General features: G+C 33.3%; 1 protein-coding gene across 1 annotated transcript in view; it reads right to left on the bottom strand.

Annotated features, from left to right (window-relative positions):
* Nucleotides 1-20,610, bottom strand: part of Tf (transferrin) — a 36,020-nt gene extending 15,410 nt beyond the window's left edge. Inside the window, exons 1-5 of the mRNA XM_073076423.1 lie at nucleotides 20,454-20,610; nucleotides 19,798-19,900; nucleotides 15,765-15,904; nucleotides 7,379-7,497; nucleotides 1,913-2,072 (exon numbers count right to left, since the gene is read on the bottom strand). Of these exons, the coding sequence (XP_072932524.1) occupies nucleotides 1,913-2,072; nucleotides 7,379-7,497; nucleotides 15,765-15,904; nucleotides 19,798-19,900; nucleotides 20,454-20,520 (589 nt within the window). The 5' untranslated portion in view covers nucleotides 20,521-20,610. The remainder of the gene's footprint in view (nucleotides 1-1,912; nucleotides 2,073-7,378; nucleotides 7,498-15,764; nucleotides 15,905-19,797; nucleotides 19,901-20,453) is intronic.
* Between the last annotated feature and the right edge of the window lie 236 nt (nucleotides 20,611-20,846).

Here is a 20,846-nt window from a genome sequence, read left to right as displayed (position 1 = left end):
AGGGTTCATAATGGTGCCCTTATTCCAAATACACAGTTCCCTTTGCCTTTATAAAGTAAACATACTAAACATGCTATCATAATATCCAAAAAGAGGTCATCATTAAGTAAGCAGGCTTAGCGATTATACGGCCTGACCTCATTTTTCTCATAAATAATTTAGCTTAATCTCAGTGGCAACACAAACCTCCCCAGAATCTAGCTCGCAATTTTATTATTGCGTCCTTTATTTATTTGCGTCCTTGTCGGCGTGTACAGTACCCTTACCATGAGTTTTCAAAACATCCCACAATTTTACCTTACGTTTACTCCATCCATTATTCTATTCCGGTTCCTTAAGTATAAGTAGACTGAGTAAACGTAACAATAAGTAAGTGCTCGAGTCTTTTTGTCTGCCTCACATGATCGCAAAAAGAGAGACAAAACATAAAGCGCCATTTTGTCGATTTAGACATTTAATGTTACGTTACTGACACTATAGTTCTGATACAATCCGCTAGGAGCACTGATTGGAATTTGTATGGGCAAATACGTAAACAAATACCAAAACAGTCATATTGTCCAAAACGTAAAACTCATGGTAAGGGTACAGACACCTATAGTGTGCGTAACCTAATTGAATAAACATTCTCTCTTTTCGTTTCGTCGGCCTTATTGCGTTAATAGTATTGACATTGCCTAAACGTTGTTTGGGATTCTAGGAACTTTCTGCTGGCACATTTTCTGTACAAATATTTTCTTCACCTATTTTATTACGTTTGGAAACACTTCCAATCCTGAAGAATTCTAACAAACAAATTCTACAAATATTCTATTTTTTTATTCTTCTACAAATAGCGGCCTTTAACTGGTAATAGTATTTTTGCGCTCTTATCGCTCGTGTCTACACAGTTACTTAGGATGTTGTGTAATCAAAAATACGAAACGTAATCGAATAAACATTATCTTTTTGCGTCGTATTAGTCTTATGGCGCTTAATAATATTGACACTGTTTTAAAGGCTGTCTTCGATTCTAGGAATGTTGTGTAGCACTTTTTCTGTTATGTTTATTATTACAGTCAACATGAATATTCTGCGCTGAAATTTCGAGTGTCATATACTTTTAGATGTCTTATTTTTGTTAGATTTTCAAAGACATGTATAATTTAGTAACGCGAAATTAGTCAATGAGGTGTATGTGCATCCTTCTCATTATGGGACGAGATCTGAGCTCAATCCCTCAATATACAATTTTCGAATGATTGATGAGAAATGTTTCTTGCAATGTTTTATTATTTATGAAATCACTTTCATGAAGAATTCCACTTCTAAAAGTACTGTTCCATACAGTGAAGTACTTTTCAAGTTTTCAGTTTCATTTACTTTTAAAACTACTTCCTCGAGTGCAGCACTAGACCCGCTTGGAATGTAAGTGCTTCAAACTTGAACTACCATTGCCGCTCACATAAGGCTTCGTATGAATTCTCTTTTATTCAAGCTTTTTAAATTGAACTACGACATTTACGGTTCTTAGAAATAGTTATATTTGAAATTTGCAGAAAATGTACCATTTTTCAAGAAAATTGTAGGATTTTTATGAAGAATTGTAGCATTAAATAATTTTATTCGCATAATAATGAACCTCGAAATGACTTTAATAAGAATACCTTTTAGTAAGTTTTGATAGATGATAGAATTTTATAGTTAGCAGCTTTCTGTCTGTTTCTGTCATTTAGTTTCATTTGCCATGATTTGGTTTTAAGATGCGTTTTAATTACATCGAAAGGTTACATTTGTGATCAACAATAGATTGGTATATACAAATTTCGCGCAGGTTTAAATTTAACATCAGAATATTATATGATTGCAGCTCATCTGATGTTAAGAACTTCTGTTCTTGTTAATAACAAATTAGTAAATCATTCAAACTAACTCCATGCAGAATTGGTCTTCGGGTCGGGCGACCATTCCCCTACGATGCAGGATTGCTTGAAGAATGTCGATAGAGCTCGCAGTTCGTTCTCCTTGGGAGAAATCGTACGGTCCGTCATCTTGGGGAAAATTTCACGCTTCATCATCATCGTTAGAGGGATCTGTAAGAAAGTTATAAATAATATTTAGAATAACTAATATTGTAGTTGTTTTATTATGATACTTTTAGTTCTACGTCTAATTGTCTAATAGTCTTTTGCATAATTAAATTAATTCCTTCTGCAAAACTTCAGTACAAAAATCCACGTAACAGTCGTCAATCTCTCTCTTATTTGAAGACAATATAGAAACACGGTTTAGTAGTAATAATTCCACTTATTACGAACATCGGAATGATATCAATATTTTGCATTCAATTTCCTGTTCACGAATTTGACCCAAATAGCCCATTAATATGAAAATCTATTACGTGACTTTAAGAGGCATCTCAAAAACGCTTTCACGCTCTCCAGTTATACATTTTTAAATTGGCAAAATAATTTCGCGAAATCTCCTTTTCCTCTATTAAATTAAAGATTAGTTCTTATTCGCAACTCCACCTATTTATCCTAAATTCTAATCCTAAAATTCCTTCAATTGCTTTCAGACACATTTTTTCAAAAAAGTAGTAGTAGTAAAAAAGTACTTATGGTAAAGTTTGATGTTAAATAAACTATACGAAATAAATGAAATATCAATATCCTATAGATAGATTTGATCAAAGCAAAGGAATATAATTCAGCATAAATATCTATGATTGGGTCGGTTCCCTTCCTTAACATTCTTGACCTATATAATGGTATCACGAGATAAGTTATGCCATTTTCATTCCAATTGGAGCCCCTCATTTCTCTACTTGGTTTACGATTTTGACCCAAAAATCTCTGTTGAAAGTCCTTATAACGCTTTCAAACTCTCGAATCACATTAAAATGATTGCCATACTTTATTTTAACGATATTCAAATTATTTCTCCGAATCTTTTCCTTTATCATTCTTGAAATATTTTCTCTTTTATCATTTTACTTATAAGATTGACCTATATATTGTAAATTATTTCGCCATCTACTTAGAAATGTCTTCTTAACAGCATTTTCATGTTCTTACATATCACAAGAGGAACATGTTTAGGTATTCCCTTTGTGTAATTGTAACGTGTAAGGCAAAATATAGAAATAGAATGATAAAATAAAAAGTATAGAAAAGGATTGATGGCACAGTAGTCAGCAATATCTAACCGTTGGTAGATTGAGATTTACTTCGTGTTATGGTATTATGTCACCAATAACAACAGGTGAGGTATGGATCACGATTTAAGTTTGTCTCAGTATTACGATCCCATACAATCAGTTTCCGAACCTGAAACATCTATTTTATTCAATTTCCCGAGAATCTGAAGAACCCAATTCATTTCATTAAGTATCCTTCACCGTATTGTAAGAAAGAATTGCGAGTCTATTCCACGAAATCCCAAAAAATCGCGAACGAATTCGTAGAGTTAACTTCGTTATTCTCACATCGTTTCACCCTTATTTTATTTCCGTAGAAGTCCGTCTTTTCCTCACTCTTTACGAACTTGACCTAAATATGCCTCTTGCAAATATTGTTCCTGCCCTGAATTCTGAAGGGCCCTTAGCAGTGCGTTCACGTCGCGCCCCATATCAAAACCTGACGGACTTTCCTTGATAAGAGGAATATAATTTCCTGTGATATCACTTGAGCATCTTTATGGTGTTGAATATATTTATAACTGACTTTTTGGACGGTTAAACATATAAAATACTTACTAAATCATAAATCAGTCTTACTAAAAAGTAATGTTGGTTCAAGAGATAAATAATATGTGGTGACTAAGACTGGTGTCGAATAGCCAGTAAGATTAATTTTAGAATTGGTATTATGTTTATTTTGTAAAAACGGAACAAAGTTTATTTATGTGTATATATATTTCTTTTTATAGTTGAGCCTAACGACAGACGTGCTACCTGATGGATAGTTTACGTCGCCTATGGACATTTGCAACACCAGAGGAGTTGCCAATGCACCGCCGTTGACTGAGAGCTCTATTTGCACTTTTCTTAAAGACTTTTGAGCTTTTTACATATTGTGATAATTAGAAACATGACTCTCCTTTTCTATTTATACAACATGTAAAGGCCCTTAGCTCCCTAAGGACCTTCCTTGTATATATAGTAGAAGATCCGAAGCTAAATCGAACTGCACCGAGCTGATAATAGAATGAAACTCATTTTATAACGAAATTAGTACATTGGGTAATACATTAAAAATGGGTTTGCTAAAAAAATCCTGGACAGGATAATTTTAATTATTTTTTGAAAAATTAATTTTCATTTTGCAGACAACCCTATATCAACGTGTTCACAATAAAACAGCGCTTCTACTGATATAAAATTTTATCTATTATCATCATGAGTGAAAGTAGTTGCCAGCGAAATACCTGTTTATACCTGACAATCCAGTAGTTCGTCCACGTAAATAATAGGCAACCCAAAGCCTGCACATTCTGTATGTTTTTAACATTCACTCAGAATAGAATTTTCTTATTATCTTGATGTTGCAAAATTTAATTTTTAATTAAATTTTAATTTTTCAAAAAATAATTAAAATTATCCTGTCCAGGATTTTTTTAGCAAACCCATTTTTAATGTATTACCCAATGTACTAATTTCATTATAAAATGAGTTTCATTCTATTATCAGCTCGGTCCAGTTCGATTTAGCTTCGGATCTTAGACCAATATAAACCTTATGAATATGCGGCCTTTTCATTTAACAAAATTAATCAAAACTTTAGTAGAGGACATTGTAGTAAGGGAGATACAAACGCTATCGAGGCGTATTGTATTTAGTAAAACTTTTCTTATTACGGGTATCTGCAAATTAAACTTCTTCATGCGGGCACGTTACAACAAACTAAAAAGTTTGTTCTGAGTTTTTCGGTTTCGAAAAGGTTCTGTAAATAGTAAACTTATCTAATGGCAATTTTTCACCAACGGCCCTCATAGTACCGAATTAGTCTGCCGTTTAAACATTGTGGGTTTAATTCTTTGGGTGAGGTGAAAAAGAGAGTCTAATGCTTGGGTATACCTAACGTTTATATGTGTATCGATGATATACTCGTACCACAACGTTGACATACTTTTAGGTCCATATACCCAGTATGACATAGGTATAAGTAACTTTTTTCTAACTACCTGATAAGACACTAACATTGAAAGAAAATAAAGAGGTTAAATTGATTCTGCACGCATGAAATTTCGCATAAGTACAACCTTATGAGCCGTACGACAGGATTGGTAAAAAATTGTTCTTAAGGGTGCTAAATAATATATGGAAACTTGTATTTAAATATTTATGGAATTTTTAACAATGCAAGGACATGTATAAAACTGATCAAGTTTTCCATGTCGCGTTCAGTGAGCATTGTCGTGTATTGAATTACAAACATCCGTAACAGTCAAGTCTGTTTAATCGATTCATTGCACAGACATCCGTTACTGATATTTATATCTACAGTAAGTAAAAGTGAAGGTTTTGTTTGTGATTGCAAAGGAATTGCAACTTTAAATAAAATCATTTTAGGTAGTGTCGAATAAACTATTTTCTTCATTTATTTTCTACTTAGGTTCATATGCCTTATAAGGTAGGCCTCGCTATGAGTATAGCAAGACGTACATTCATTACTATTTCTCTATATTTACTTTGACTTACTTGTTAATTTTACAAGTTTTCTTTAAGTTAATTTTGAACAGACTGTCAGGAAGATGTGTCGTATACCTAAAATTTACTTCGAAAAACATCTACATTCTTATCATCTACTTAAAGTATATTATCATCCAAACCATCGTTTGCTGCTGTGTTCTGGTTTGAAGGGTGTGGTAAGGGAGACCTGTGGGAAGAGAGATCTGTAGCCGACCTCAGGTAGGTAGTATATCTAATCTCATCTGGGGTTGATTACGGATGTACATGGGCGGCAGTAGCCACTTACTATCAGGTGGACTGCATGCTCGTCTGCTACTCCTATATTATAAAAAAGAACACCAAACAAATGTATCACATTACTACGGTTATCGATATACCTAGTTAGTAAAATTAACATTATATTTATAGTTTCTATAATCATACAGCGCCATTTACCGTGAATGTCAATGGAGATTAGAAAATATTTTGCACCAGATATTAAATGTCGTATTAGTCGTTCGGTTTTCTATAAAAGGTCACAACGAAAGGACATAACATTTAAGTAAAGTACCTCAGTCCTCAGGAAGTATAATGCTTATAAAAATGTTAATCAAACAAACTTTTAGCGCACTTACTGGAAATAAATAAAAGGCATGTGTTTGCCGTCAAAAAAGTCTACGGTATTAGCATCCCACAAAACAACACATACCTACAAACAATACAAAAACACTATCGAATACCAGCAAATGCAAAATTATAATCTGTCTGTACATACATTCATGTAGTACAGACAGATTTTAATTTAACAGAGATATCGTGTTGTCTCTGTACAGAACTACAGAACGTACATTCATGCACATATGTACAGAGAGCAAACATAACTTTACACTTATAACAGTGTTCACAATTTTTGTTTGTTATGGTTCGATGTTTAATGTGCGAATACACGTTCGAAACAGATTTGTTTATCACAATCCCACCTCCCTGTTTTAATATTTATGAACCATTACCGAAATACGTGTTGGAGAATCCCTTGAAATATAAGTTCGTGAAATTTCCGCGCCAAAACACGGCATAATGACACTCAGATGAGATTTTTTTCTGTTACAACCATTCCATTTTATGCCGAGACTCGTCCGAGAACATTGCTCTATAGACGCCTTCTGTATTCGAAATTTAATTGCGTTTGTAGCGACATTTCTTACGCTGTCTTTTATTAAATTGTTTAGTAGGTACATACATTTTTTATCTGTGTTATAAGCTACACGAATAAGTGCGTCACTTTTACTAATTCCCTTGTTAAGGTGGAGAATAATTTAATTGACCTAATTTATTAAGAACATTTAGAATTACTGAGTTCCAACACTTATGAACTACAAATTAATACTTGTCACTTAAATAAATAGGTATTCGGAAAACGGAAAAGTAACTAAAAATTTGTTTGCTGGCAAATAGTCATTTATTAAAGAAATTTAGAATACTAATCAAGAAAATTTTGATTACTTTTTGGCATTTTAATAGATTCAAACAAGTCTCATTATATTTTTTCCAGACCAGTAATATTTATTGAAGATGGTCTCAATAAAAGGAGACATGGAATAAACGAGAAATAGTTGTCAAATTTCAGGTCAACAAATACAAGAATCCAATTTAATGAATGTCAAATTCAAATAGTTGCTTCGGAATAGAATTTGGGTATTGTAATAGGAATTTCGTTAATTCAAATACCTTGTAGCCGACGTTTCGGTTGACCCCAGTGTGGCACGACTTGAGACCCTTGAGCTGGTCCAAATTGTTGATAGCCAAGTCTTTGTGAACCACTATGACCGCCTCGTATCGGAATTCCGCTGAAAAAGTAAGGATTAATGTAATTTTTGTTTGACTTCGTCACTCATATGGTGTATGTCAAGAGTTCTTTATCATAGGTAATATATTCAAAAGTGTGGTTATAGGGGTTACATCGTGACAGCCTATTTCTTAGAAACTTGGCCTTTTATCCGGAGACTACTTAGGTAGTCCTGATTCCTGATTTAGCGTTGGGTTGGTCACCTATGCGCGCTCTGCTAGTCATTTACCTATTCACTGGCTTTGTTAATTATTAATTATGAAATATATTTAATATAGTTGGACTTTAACTATTATTAAATAATCAATAACGGGTAGATTAAAAAGCCACCGCGCAACGTCTCCTACATGCGACCATCCTGAGAATCAACGTGTTGTGTGAGAATCAACACACGAGGTAATTTCATAAAAACAGGTAGAAATTTATTTCCAATTGAACGACACAGAAGATTTGTTAGTCGCAAAATATTCTTACAATAACGGGAGTTACTTTAAGAATAATGTGAACAAACAACTGCCGTTAACGAGGTTACCCCTTATATATTGTGTAAAGACGCTATATTTTCCCTGTACCGCTACAGGCAAGCCTGAAATTCAGGCTGACTAATGAGCGGATGTTCGCGAAACCGAACAATACACGACAGAGCTCGCTAATTACTTCGCATTGTGTGGAGTTAGTAAACTGTTAAGTTAATATTACATGCTGAGAATTATTTATTGTAATAGGGGAAATTTTGGCTAAATAAGCTAGTTATTACCTACTCTGTTCAATTTTCATACATATTAGGATCACCCGCGTAGCAAAATTGAGTTAGTAAGTCTGTTTCCCATGTTAGTTACAGAATTCGACATCTTAATACTCATTATGGTATGTGTATTTGTTTTATATTATGACGTCATAGAATAAGTACCTACATTAAAATAACGTTTATCTATTGCCTAAAAATCTATCTACCTTAGATAGCTAAAAGACAGTTCTTTAAATATAATGCTAAAGATAATATCTGTATAATCTGTAGGTTCGGATATCGATATTCATGTTCCATTTTTAGCAAGAAAGTAAATCATTCATATCCGTCCTTTCAAGCCAGTTTAATTTGACTACAAAACGTTCATAAGCTCTAAAGCGGGTAGGGACTAAATTATTCCCAATTCGAAAGCGTACCGTGTACGGTCAATAGGAATTTTCCCTTACAAAGCTGGCACGTCCACAATTGAAGCCGGGAGTATGAATAAAACCCAAACCTCGGTAGAATGTCGGAAATCCTCCGGGACAGGCCGGCCCACAAACTACGATAAATCAAACGAATCCTCAAATAGATAAAGAATTCCCTTAATGAGGGTTTCTTTCGACAGTGACAGGCGATTTCGGCTTAATCCCCCGATTGTGTTTAGTTCTATTTTCCTTATTTCGCGGATAGATAAGTAAATGTGTCTGTTACGTGGTAGGAATAGGAATGGCTACGAAAAGGAAGCCGCACCTACCTATTGATTATATTATACTACCCGAGCACGATAACTTGAGGTCTGATAGAAAAAATATTATGGGATGGATAGTAGACTTCAATCGATTGTTAAGAACAGTATTACTCTACTTAAATTAAAAAATGTCGATTTTGTATATGGAATAAATGATATATAGTGAATTATGTGTGGGATGTCACATTCCACTCAGATCACGAGTTATCGCACATAGGCTGTAAATATAATTTTAACACATACAACTTCTAACATATATTTCAATTTGAGATTATTAAATGAATAACAATACATATATAAAATATCTTGTTCCTATGGTAACCGCGTGATACAAGAACAGATTTCTATTATTTTTTCCTCTACAAGCCAATTAAAAAACTGCTCTTTTTGTCGCAAAGTAATTAAAATGCTATAACGAGTGTTATCCATATACATATCCATGTGTTAGAAGTAGAAAATTAAATGCAATGTAGATTTATACACATACATACTACATATATAGATCTCTGTTTGTTTCTATGTACATCTTAACAATATTTTCCTGCATTGATAAAGGCAATGATAAAATTAAATTCTAATACGCACATGTCTTACAAAATCAGATACAAAGGTTTGAGATTCGATCCTCGGATCTCAGACTGAGAGGCCGATATCAAACCACTGGGCATTCACTGCTTTGCTATTATCAAAATATAGTTTTGACATAAAACATTTTTATATACAAGTACTAAGGGCGGAACATAAAATAAATTCTCAACGGCAAATAAATAAACTACAGAGTAAATCTATTATGCAGATAACTGCCAGAGGTAAATATGTTCCACACAATGCAGTAATAAGCGCGCTCTGTCGTATTGTCCCGTTTCTACCAACTAATTAAAGTAGGGAATTGAAATACGAGCGTACTTTTATATGCCTATTGGTTTTAATCAACTTTTAAATTAAAATGTTGTGTGAAGAGAACGTCATGTTAATTTATTGTTTCTCAATGCTACGTTTGCAGCTTCTCAAATAAGACGGCCGGTGTGATGAAACGATCACCATACCGGTCTGATTCGAATAGGTTCCGGGTTCGATGCCCGACCAGACAAATACTTAAATAATGAAAGTAGATTTCTGATTTGGGTCTGGGTGTTTGTATATATGCGTCTTTGTGTGTGTTCATGACAACCCACCATATAAGTAAAATCTAGTGTGATAAATATAGAAAGCGTTTACAATTTTTATTGATACCATTTCAGTGGTTCATCAAAGTAGCTAAATACAACTTGATAGACTTCACTTACTTTTGAGAAAATTATACAGAACTCTTTGCATACCTCACAGATATCATAAAATCAAATGATATTTCGCTTATACTCGTACTACTGCGCTATAGGTAACTACTTACTGGGCTCTAACTACAACTTTTGGTGTAAAATGTACGTCTATACGTATATACTTTGAACGTATTACAATATATACAACGTAGTACATGTCATTATTGCGTTTGCAAATATATCTTAGCACTCGTTTTGTTTCATCGTCAATAAAGGTAAATAGGGTAATAGCTCAGAAAATGGGATATAAACAGTACTTTATTAACGATATAAGTTCTTAAGAGGCAACGTTGCAGATTTCAATGTTGTTAGAACGTGTTTTATTGCGAATTAAATGTTTTTATTAAACAAAGTTAGCACAGAATAAATAATACTACGAGTAGAAGCGACAGTTTAAATGCATAAAAGTGAGTCGCTTATTTTATTGAGGTATTATTTTATTATGAGTCCTATGTTTATGATCACGATATTGCATAGATGAGTCTACGCTTAGTGGTTTCTACAAAGGTCTACAACATAGGTACGAGTTCGCTCCCCGTCCAGGCAATCATTAAACTATGAATTTAAATTTCTATTCTGATATTTATACATATACAACACACATACGTCTTTGTGTATATACATAGATACATCCTATGACACCTACTATATGTTATAAATAAGTGTACTCTTCGTCATTATTTTGCTCTACTCATGAAGATGAAAAATGAAACATTTTAAGGTTTTCAAATAATATGACCTATTTATTAGAATATATAAACGAACATTCAATAAATCTCCTTTGATATTTCAATTCCAAACGTATAAACCTATGAAATAAAACCTTACCTTAAAACATCAAAAGATCTCAAAGATATAACCCGCATATAATCAGCCCATGAAAAATTCCTTTTAGAAACAATTTCAGCGCAAAAGTAGCGCAAATATTGAATAGCCGCCATTTCATGAATACCTGAATAGCGGTGAGTTCAGTAAGAGCATTAATTCCGATCAGAATGTAGAAAGGTGTTTATTTTGTGATGATGATGAGGCTGATTTTTTTTATAATATAGGAGCAGCAAACGAGCATGCAGTCCACCTGATGGTAAGTGGCTACTGCCGCCCATGGACATCTGTAATCAACCCCAGATAAGATTAGATATTCTTACCTGAGGTCGGTCACAGATACGCCGCTACCCCTAAGGACTAAACTGGAACGGCTCGGAAAAGTATGTATGATTATTTTCGTTTTCCTCATATTGAGGTGAAAATTTATTTAGCGGCGTTGTGCACTTTTTGTGACACGTCATTTTTGTGCACGATAGCGCAATAAATGAATATTGTATTTAACTCATAAATGATAGTAATTTTATACTGATAATTAAAGCAATTCGTGAAAAATTATTCTCTAACCATTCCAAAATATCAAAATAGCACAACGTTACTATTCAAGTTTTCACTTCTGTCGGCACTCCCGGAGTGCAACCAGTTGATTTTTGATTGCTGATAGCTTTCTTTTAGTTTATTTACTCGTATTTTAACTATTCTTAGCATATTGTCTTATAGCATTTTTCTGAATACGTAGTATGTAGATAGTTTCAGCTTACTCCTTGTACCAAAGCTTTTCTTTATCATCAATAGATAGAAGGCGATATCTATACTAATAATAATATTATAAAGAGGAACACTTTGTTTGTTTGTTTGATTGTAATGAATAGGTTCAAAAACTACTGGACCGATTTTAAAAATTCTTTCACCATTCGAAAGCTACATTATCCACGAGTAACATAGGCTATATTTTATATGAAATATATTTGATAAATAGATTTTGAGGAGTTCATAGTTCTTAAACTTCCACACTTTGTTCAATTATTTATCCCTATTAGGTCTTTCCATGGTATCGTATTTCTCGTTCTTGGCATGTATCGTAACATAAAAAAATCTATAAAACTTAGAAACGTTTATTTATATTGTTATATTTCTTGACACGCAAACAAGTAAGCGATAACGATCTTCTAACTCACAAAACTTTTTTATCTTAAAAGTACTACAATTTCAAAGACGAACAATTTTATTTTGTAAACTTTCTCTCATTTGCATATTACGTAACTAGAAGAAGCTGAAAGCGTTTATCTTTTTACTCAACGGTCTCAACTGCCTTAGTCTTGTTTTAAACTGTCTCTGGAGGAGTACTTTCTTAATTTCTGATTGTAAAGAAATTGTTCAATAGCCAGAGAGGAGCGATGATAATAATTATGATAGTGAGTAGATGTTATAGAGAACACCCTACATTATTTTACTATTCTACTTTAATAAAGAACTATCTACGCTTACGATAGAGAGCTTTTTTATCGGACTACGCCACTGCTTTTCGCACCTTCTTAAAGTAATATCTACACCTCTGGCTAGGAGTCGTTTGCTTGACTGCAGATACTTGGGCTATTCTTCATATTCACCTATTTACGTTATTCTACTCGATAGTTATGTACGTAAGTATGCTAATCAATTTTATATTAATATCGCAGCGGACTACCTTAATTTGGCATTCATTTCCTGATATTCAGAAGACTAATTCATGTAAATTTAGACCTAACTGATATTCATGGTTATTACCTAATACAATAATCAAGATGACGGTGACAGATGACGTTAATTTAACGGCTCATTGATTTAGTTGGATGCGTCATTTATATCTCTTCTTGACTTTCAGGGATACGATTAATAAGTAGCACCGTTAATATGAAACTGTTGAAATTGAAAATGATTCCACCGTTTGATTTTATTTCTTTCAATGAATTCTCTCTATCGTTTATCCCATCGCTATCGTGAAAGTCCTTATAATGATTCTCTAACATTTATTCCGGGAGCTTAAACGTTGGTAATTTAATCAAAATTAAGACAGCTGGGAAAATTCTCGTACAAAAATGTTTGTTTTAGATAATTAAAATATATTTATTGAGTATGACGTTCTTTTACAATTTAATTTGGTTCTTAATTTGATTCCTGTTTATGTTAACTGTGATATCAGTTTCAAAGTAGTCTAATGGTAATTTTACACTAGTGCCACATCTACTTTGCATCGTAGGTGTTGAACAATGCTTGGTTTGAAGCATGTAGTAAGATAAGAATAAGACATAAGTAAGTGTCTTATTCGAGACGTCATAACTTAGATAGTAACGCACCTGGTTCACCTCAGATAGGATTAAAATTTTATTCGCGCACGGAAGCTAGAACTTCGGTAAAACGCTATTGATGCTGGCTGACTCTCACATAAGGCTATCTTAGTCCTCACGAGTGGCAACGGTGGTAGGCTTCAGGTAGATCCCTTTTCTATATGGAGTAGGTAACATATGTGTCATGGGCCATTGACTACTTGTAATTTGGTAGACTGCTTATTTGCTACTTCAATATTATGGAAAATATGAGCACAACTAACTTTAATTAACGTTTAACGTTTTCGATTCAATCCATGTTAATTGTAAATTAATACGGACTTCGTATTAAACGGAATTCGAAGTATTATAAATTGTTGTCGTTATTTGGGTATTTGGAAATATTAACACAGATCAATATTCATTCATTTCTATATTCAGAGCGGACTGGCAGTTGCGCCCACGACGCACCGTCCGCGGCACGCCGTGTGCGGCGCCGCTGTGGCATGGCCCCGTGCCGTGATACGGTGGCGGCGTAGTACCGTGGCACGATGGCGGCGCCGCGCCGTGGTGATGGGGACGCAGCCCTATACTCCTATATGCAATAATTCACAAACAATCTGTTTGTGAATTATAGGTTCTAATTTAAAAACGTTTAATCACAACCAATAAAACGTATAGGTATTATTATTGTATGACTTCAAAATGCTTATGTAATGTTACAACATAAAACTGTTTATCCATGTAATTTTGGACCGAATCGCTTGTGACCAGACTTTATAACTACAATGACAGAGGGCACTATAAATGTAAAATTTTGCCAGAAAAAATTTGAGGTCCTACACATAAGTTAAAAAATCCTTTTATGCTAGTGAAAGGCATGCAGATCAAATGACGGAGCCTTTATGTTTGCACAAAATAAAATCAAATATCGTTTTTTTATAAACGAGGATACAAAAGATAGCCCAAAATATAATCCAGTTACATTTTTCCGTATCAAAGGAGGTCACATATCGAACAGCTTTTATTATTTCCGATCTATTAGTCAAACGGACCCATATAGTTATCTCATCTGGCCTCACAATACCCAATCCCTTATCTTAATTCTATACGGGTACTCGTAATATCTAATGGATCCGACAGTATACGATTCGCTTATATACATATTTGTTTAGGATAGTAGGACTCTTCGTAAATTAAGGTTTGGTTTTCTGTTTATAATATGGGAATCATATTATGTTATAATTAATACTAGCTGCCCCGACAGACGTTGTGTTGCCATATAAATAAAAAAAAATGTTAAGGGTGAAACCCTTATCACTTAGGGGTATGAAAAATAGATAGTAGCCGATTCTCAGACCTACCGAATATCCATACAAAATTTGGTGAAAATCGGTAAAGCCGTTTCGGAGGAGTACGCTAACTAACATTGTGACACAAGAATTTTATAAATAAGAAAATTTTATAATTGAAATAACTTAACAGTAATTTAACGTGGTATTTAAAGATTTTATTGTCTGCGTGACTTGATACATCTACGGACATACCTACAATCCTACATCTTTTATTACATTGAGGAAATTAATTTTACCATTCATTTAACTTGTAATGACGTCTAATATTGTGTTTCGTTTTCACGAGTCCAAACCCCTGTTAAAATATTGTATTTAATTACAGTTTGTCATTGACAAAGCGCGGTTTCTTTCGCCGAGTAAGTAATAATTACAAAAGTTAGCTTGTTATGGGCCCGAATACCATTATGTTTCATTGCGACGAATAATTATACTTTGTGCCACGTTAATCCATTGTCGAGGGAGATAATACTCCGTTTGGAGGTAATTTTAACTCTACCTTTGTTTCCTTTAGGACGGGTTGCACCATGTAAGTTTAACGTTCACAAAAGCTTAACTAGCCGTCAAATCTACGGTTAGGCAATTGATTAGTTGCACCATTTTAGACACGGTTAACATGACGTTATAGCTAACACTTAACTTAAGTCTGTTACTGTTATTGTTTTTGTCAACTTCCTTATCTGTTAACAGCGACTAAAATTGTGGTCACAGTGACACAAGTTATGTTAATGATAAATTAATTGGGCGCAACACAGAGTTTTACAGTCCATCGCTATCGTCAAAGTTATCGTTATAGTTAACTTTAACGCAAACTTTAAACGAGCCTTCGGTGCTACCCACCCTTAAAATATACCCATAAAATTGTGTTGTTTTACGGAAATAAAAACAATTTAGTTCCCTTTAGGGTTGGCGCGGTGTTATGACTGTTACACCGTGTAAATGTTTCTATGATAATTATAATTTAGAAATATGTTAACATTAAGCTTACCATCTGGTTCATCATCAGTCCTGTATTCTTGGAAGACCACGAAGTCCTGGTTGGGGATCTTCGAAGCCACATACATATCCTCTGGGTCCACAGGGACGAGGTCAGCTTGGCGCTGCTGTACATAGTTAAGGCAATCCACCCTAAAAATAGATAAAAATGCTTTAAAAATGGCAATTATTTTATATGGACATAGTTAAATTAATGTTTTTTAATAATTTAATAAAAAAATAATGAAACCAAGAAAGAGTAATTTCAGATGTACGAAAATTAGTAGATTTCTACATTTTTTGGTTCTTTTGTGGTAACACCACAACCATACACAATTCGTTTTTAGAATAGTGTAAAGGCTTACGTTATTATCTATGCAATGTAAAAAAGTATCTAGTTATAAGTAGACATAGCAACACAGTAGCGTCACAATAAAGGCAAATAAATTAAACAAAATGCGACAAAAACAGACGCTAAAAATGTGGAACTCTGCTTGAACTGTAGACAGAACGGCTGTCTGTTTGCAAAGTGCTTCTCCGTTATTTTCAATTATAAAACGAAACTGAATAGCGAGACAATACGACGGAAACAACAATAGCCAACATAATGTTCTTATTTCGGATCTGTATTCGCTGCCTGCGCTCAGAAGATACGTGCTTGGATTTCTACTATTCACGAGTATGTGTTAAATTTTTGCCTTATTTTTTCGTAGGCATTTTATATCCTTATCCTCTGAATGTGAAATGAGGTGGATATTGCGTGTGAGTTATTTTTTAAAGACGACAAGTAATCCATAGACAAAGTCAAGGCATACATAAAGATGAATAAACAGGAAAATAACAAACTAGAAGTCAAAATTCTTGACTTCATTGTCTGTAGAGTCGGAGATCGAATACAGAACAATTGTATGGTAAACTGTTAGTAATAAAATTGCTATGACATTTTGCTTGTTAAAATCTTTCCACATGGACTCTATGAGGAAAAACACACTCTTAAAAGCAAGATGAACAAATTTCCAGATAAGCCACTTGATGGTAAGTGGTAAATTGGCCACTGTCGCCTCACTAATAGCACGGCCAATTTAATGCGAGTACTGCGTGGCCGGCTGGCTATAGATTTACGCGTTTTTTTGTGAATAATAAGTTGCGACAATATGTTTAGTAAAATCTCTCTTCTTCAGACTCTACTAAATTATAACACAAATATTTGTCTGAACAGAAGTATTTATGTGTGATAATGATTATATTTGGTTAAAATTTAGTTTAATCAATAGGCTGGCTTGATCCGAAAACTGTCATTATTTCAATATAAGCCATATTGACTGACTTACGACTACTTTGGAATACTTAATCTATTGTTTACTTTATACCTAGTGCTAAAACTGGTCAAATATTTAGCGAGGATCCAGAGTATTCGTACTACAAAGAGCTTTATCATTATACGTAAAAAACGCAAGCCAATCATTCCATAATATGGTCTATAAAGAGTATTTTTTTATAATATTTTGCAATGAATAAGATAGAAAAGAAACTATTTTAGTCTAAAAAACTGTCTGTACAGAAGAACTACCATTAATAATGTAGAAAACTATTACGGCGACCGTCTTTAATCTGTACACAGTTGAATGACTTTTATATTCTATAGGACTGAAAATAGGCCTCCCTGAAGGCGGGTCCACCGCACATTGTATATCATAGAGCTTGTATTATTTAGAAATGGCGTTCAAGGGTAAGCATGAATGTGGGCTTGGTACTTCAGCTAATTGAGGCTGCTAGAACCAGAGTGACCTAACTGCATTTTAATGACTTTTGACCTATCTGTATTTTCGTAATGTATAAGAGGCCTCTGAGGCTCTGAGGCTGTTAGAACCAGAGTAGCCTAACTACAAAAAAATGATTTACAATATGGAGATTAAAATACAGTTAGTCCACTCTGGTTCTAGCAGCCTCAATTATACTTATATAAGCTTTCTACTGCCATGTGCTCGCTTAAATATTTTCTGGGACGCTGATAGCATAAATCTTCATAAAAAAAAAATAATAGATAGTAAAAGTCGCAATAAATCACAGACACAAATAATTTTGAAACCTTTTGTATTAAACCGGTATGACAATCTCATAAGTTCATGTTATTTACATTTTTATCCACGACTAATTAACGTGTTATGAAGTGTGTTGTGGTGGAAATTTTGTTGTAATATATTTTCAGAATTCTATATGATGTAACTTTTTAAATATTTTAAGATCATATCTTATATCAAAGAAAATAATAAAAACAATACTTCGCAACAAACAATTGTTTATCTATAATGTGAACTGTTTTATCTCTTAAGGTTGTTTATTTTTATTATGACCACAAAGTTTATTTTATCTACGCCTGAAGTCATTTCTACGTATTAGTACTTCTGTGTTCTATTCAACCAGCGACCCTTATTCAGCAATTGCCAACTTTGCCATAGGGCATTCGTTGCTCTCCATTTTGTTTATTCAGTTTTTATTCAGTGTAGGTTTAAACATACTCTTAATTACCTACGACTCAAATAATTTCTATTTTTACCATAAAAAATAGAAATGTGACGTAGTGACGTACATATTTTTTATTCACATGTACGTCGCTTATGTTTTTAAATAACACAAAGTTTTGCTTTTAACCGTAGAAAACATGTGCACTGGAGCATCATGGTGGGGTACGTTCTAAGTTTTTTCAAAATATGGGTAGACGTAGCTCAGAAGTGGCACATAAAGGTTCGTGGCCAAATAGCTATAATCTTCTTTATTTGGTCATTTATTGACATATTTACTAAATTCACAGCTAAGTTTATATATGATATATAAAATACCAAATATTATACAACAATAACAAATGAGATTTCACTTGTATAACAGTTATAACATAACATACTGGTGATATAGTCGATGATAGAGTCGGCTGAGATTGGACCGAACGATCCTTTAGAAGTGCTTAAGTGCGTGTTTTGGGTTACAGGATGTCTCGTGAAAGCGGAGAGCCGGTCCATTAGCGAACGGAGCCGCTGTAATGGCTCTCATCAAATATCTTCGTCCACAAGATACATTATGTTGCTTTGTTGGAAGTGTTGGACGTACCTACTATATAAGATTGACGAAGAAGAACAACGAAGATTGTTATGAAATCTTTAATATCAAAAATATTATTTTGAGCATAAATTGTGTGGAGATTGATTTTGTAATTAGCCCGAGAATCCGAGAGGAAGAGATCGAATAAATTTTCCATTTTCATTTTTTTAATTTAAATAAATGTAATAAGTTACTTCCGACCTTGTAGTTAAGTAAACGCTTAGATATTTGTAATTTTCTTGTTCATAAGCCCACCTATTCATCTAATTGTATAGCAAAACATATTCATTAGACATGCGCTATTAATTTACTAAAATGTCACCTCCCCTTCCTCTAATTTGCCCGTTTTGTCTTATTTGGCTGCAAAGCCAACTAATCTATGGTTACTTATAACTATAATCTTGCACAATGTTCAAATATGCTGACGTCCGGTTATTTTTTGCTAGTTAAATAATAGACGAGTACATTATTTGAGTGGACATAGACCCGAAATAGATGGTCGCCTACAAGTAAAATATTAAAGATCTAGTCTTCTTTAGAATATTCTAGGTAACACATTACGTTCTAAATATGGAATTTAGATACTTTTTAGAATCTCTGTTCTATATTTAGAACGCAAAATATAATTTTTGGTAGGCTTGATAAACTAATTAATTTGTATGTAGTTGACAACTACACGAGAAATTGTAACTTTTTTCCAAAACTAATTTAAAATTTCTTACCTATACTACACTTTTGAAAGTAGCATAAATTTGAACCCAACTTACGACAACTACTATTAAAAGCTAATTTTCGCATCGTTCATGAACGAGACACTATAGAGCTCAAAAAAAAAATATATAAGAAATTTAATACATATAATAAGTCAGCGCAAGATAGAGCATATACTATCCGATATGTATTTCTATCTGTGTATATTTGTTTTGACTTAGATAATAAAGTTGTCTTACCGATCTCTAGCCGGCACACATTCCAAAGCTGCTTTGCTCTTGGTAGGCACCTCCAACATTTCCTCGCATGCCTTCAGATATTGCGACGGCACGCATATTTTATCTAGAAACCGTTTTATTATGTATTTTATTTACGTAAATAAAATGTCAACAGGTTAACAATGAGTAAAAAATATCAACTTTCATAATAAATATTATCATCGAGTCACTTGTATGCTATTGGAGTTTTAAAAATAATCTGTGACCAAAAGGTCAAATGTCTACAAAATTATTTTTACGTAATTATCGCAAATCTATTTAATGTGTTCTCGCCAAGCATAACTTAAAATCAACGCTTATTTAATTTAGTTATGTTGAAGAATAAATTTAAAATATGAATAATTTTCGTTACGTAGGCGTAGCTAAGTTGTCAGTGAATAAAAAAAAAAAAACAAAATGCGCGCGAATTGAGAACAATAGTATTATCTGTGGTAATCAATTTTTATCAATGATTTGTAATGTTTTTATTATATCTACTTACCTATTTATAAAATATCAAATTATTTATTTATGTTATTTACTTAAAACGTTAAACATTTACAAGCACTTATTTCTTGCATGCACTAATATTTACAATTTCAAAATAATAAATACATAAAGAACAATTTGCAACATACATGCGGATTTACAGCTGACATTTACACTGGTCAGGGCCACTAGAACTAAAAGATATATCAAAGTCATGGTCACACGGGCGACCACGCAAACGTGTAAACACTACTGGACGACGTTAAAACGACTTCTTATATATATTCATGAGCTATCTTTGTTGTTATTATTCTTCATTCGATATCGGCGGAGAAAAATACAAAATTTATATGCCTACAGTATTGCTGTGATAAGCTTAGATGATTAAAAGTATGTGTAAAGACTTTAGCTGTATGAAATAAAAATAAAATATTAGTGTCACTTTTTTAAATTTGGAAGAGTAAACATAAAAATTATGTTGACCTTGACAAGAGACAAAATTTGTCGCGTTCTGCCAAAGTTAAATTTTTATTTGGTTGTTT

The sequence above is a fragment of the Epargyreus clarus genome, unplaced genomic scaffold (assembly GCF_041222505.1).
Source record: "Epargyreus clarus isolate Ecla_fem2 unplaced genomic scaffold, WU_Ecla_fem_2.2 ptg000009l, whole genome shotgun sequence".
In the NCBI taxonomy this organism is placed as follows: Eukaryota; Metazoa; Arthropoda; class Insecta; order Lepidoptera; family Hesperiidae; genus Epargyreus; species Epargyreus clarus.
The sequence above is the reverse complement of the archived record's forward strand: the minus strand, read 5'-3'. Positions and strand labels throughout refer to the sequence as shown.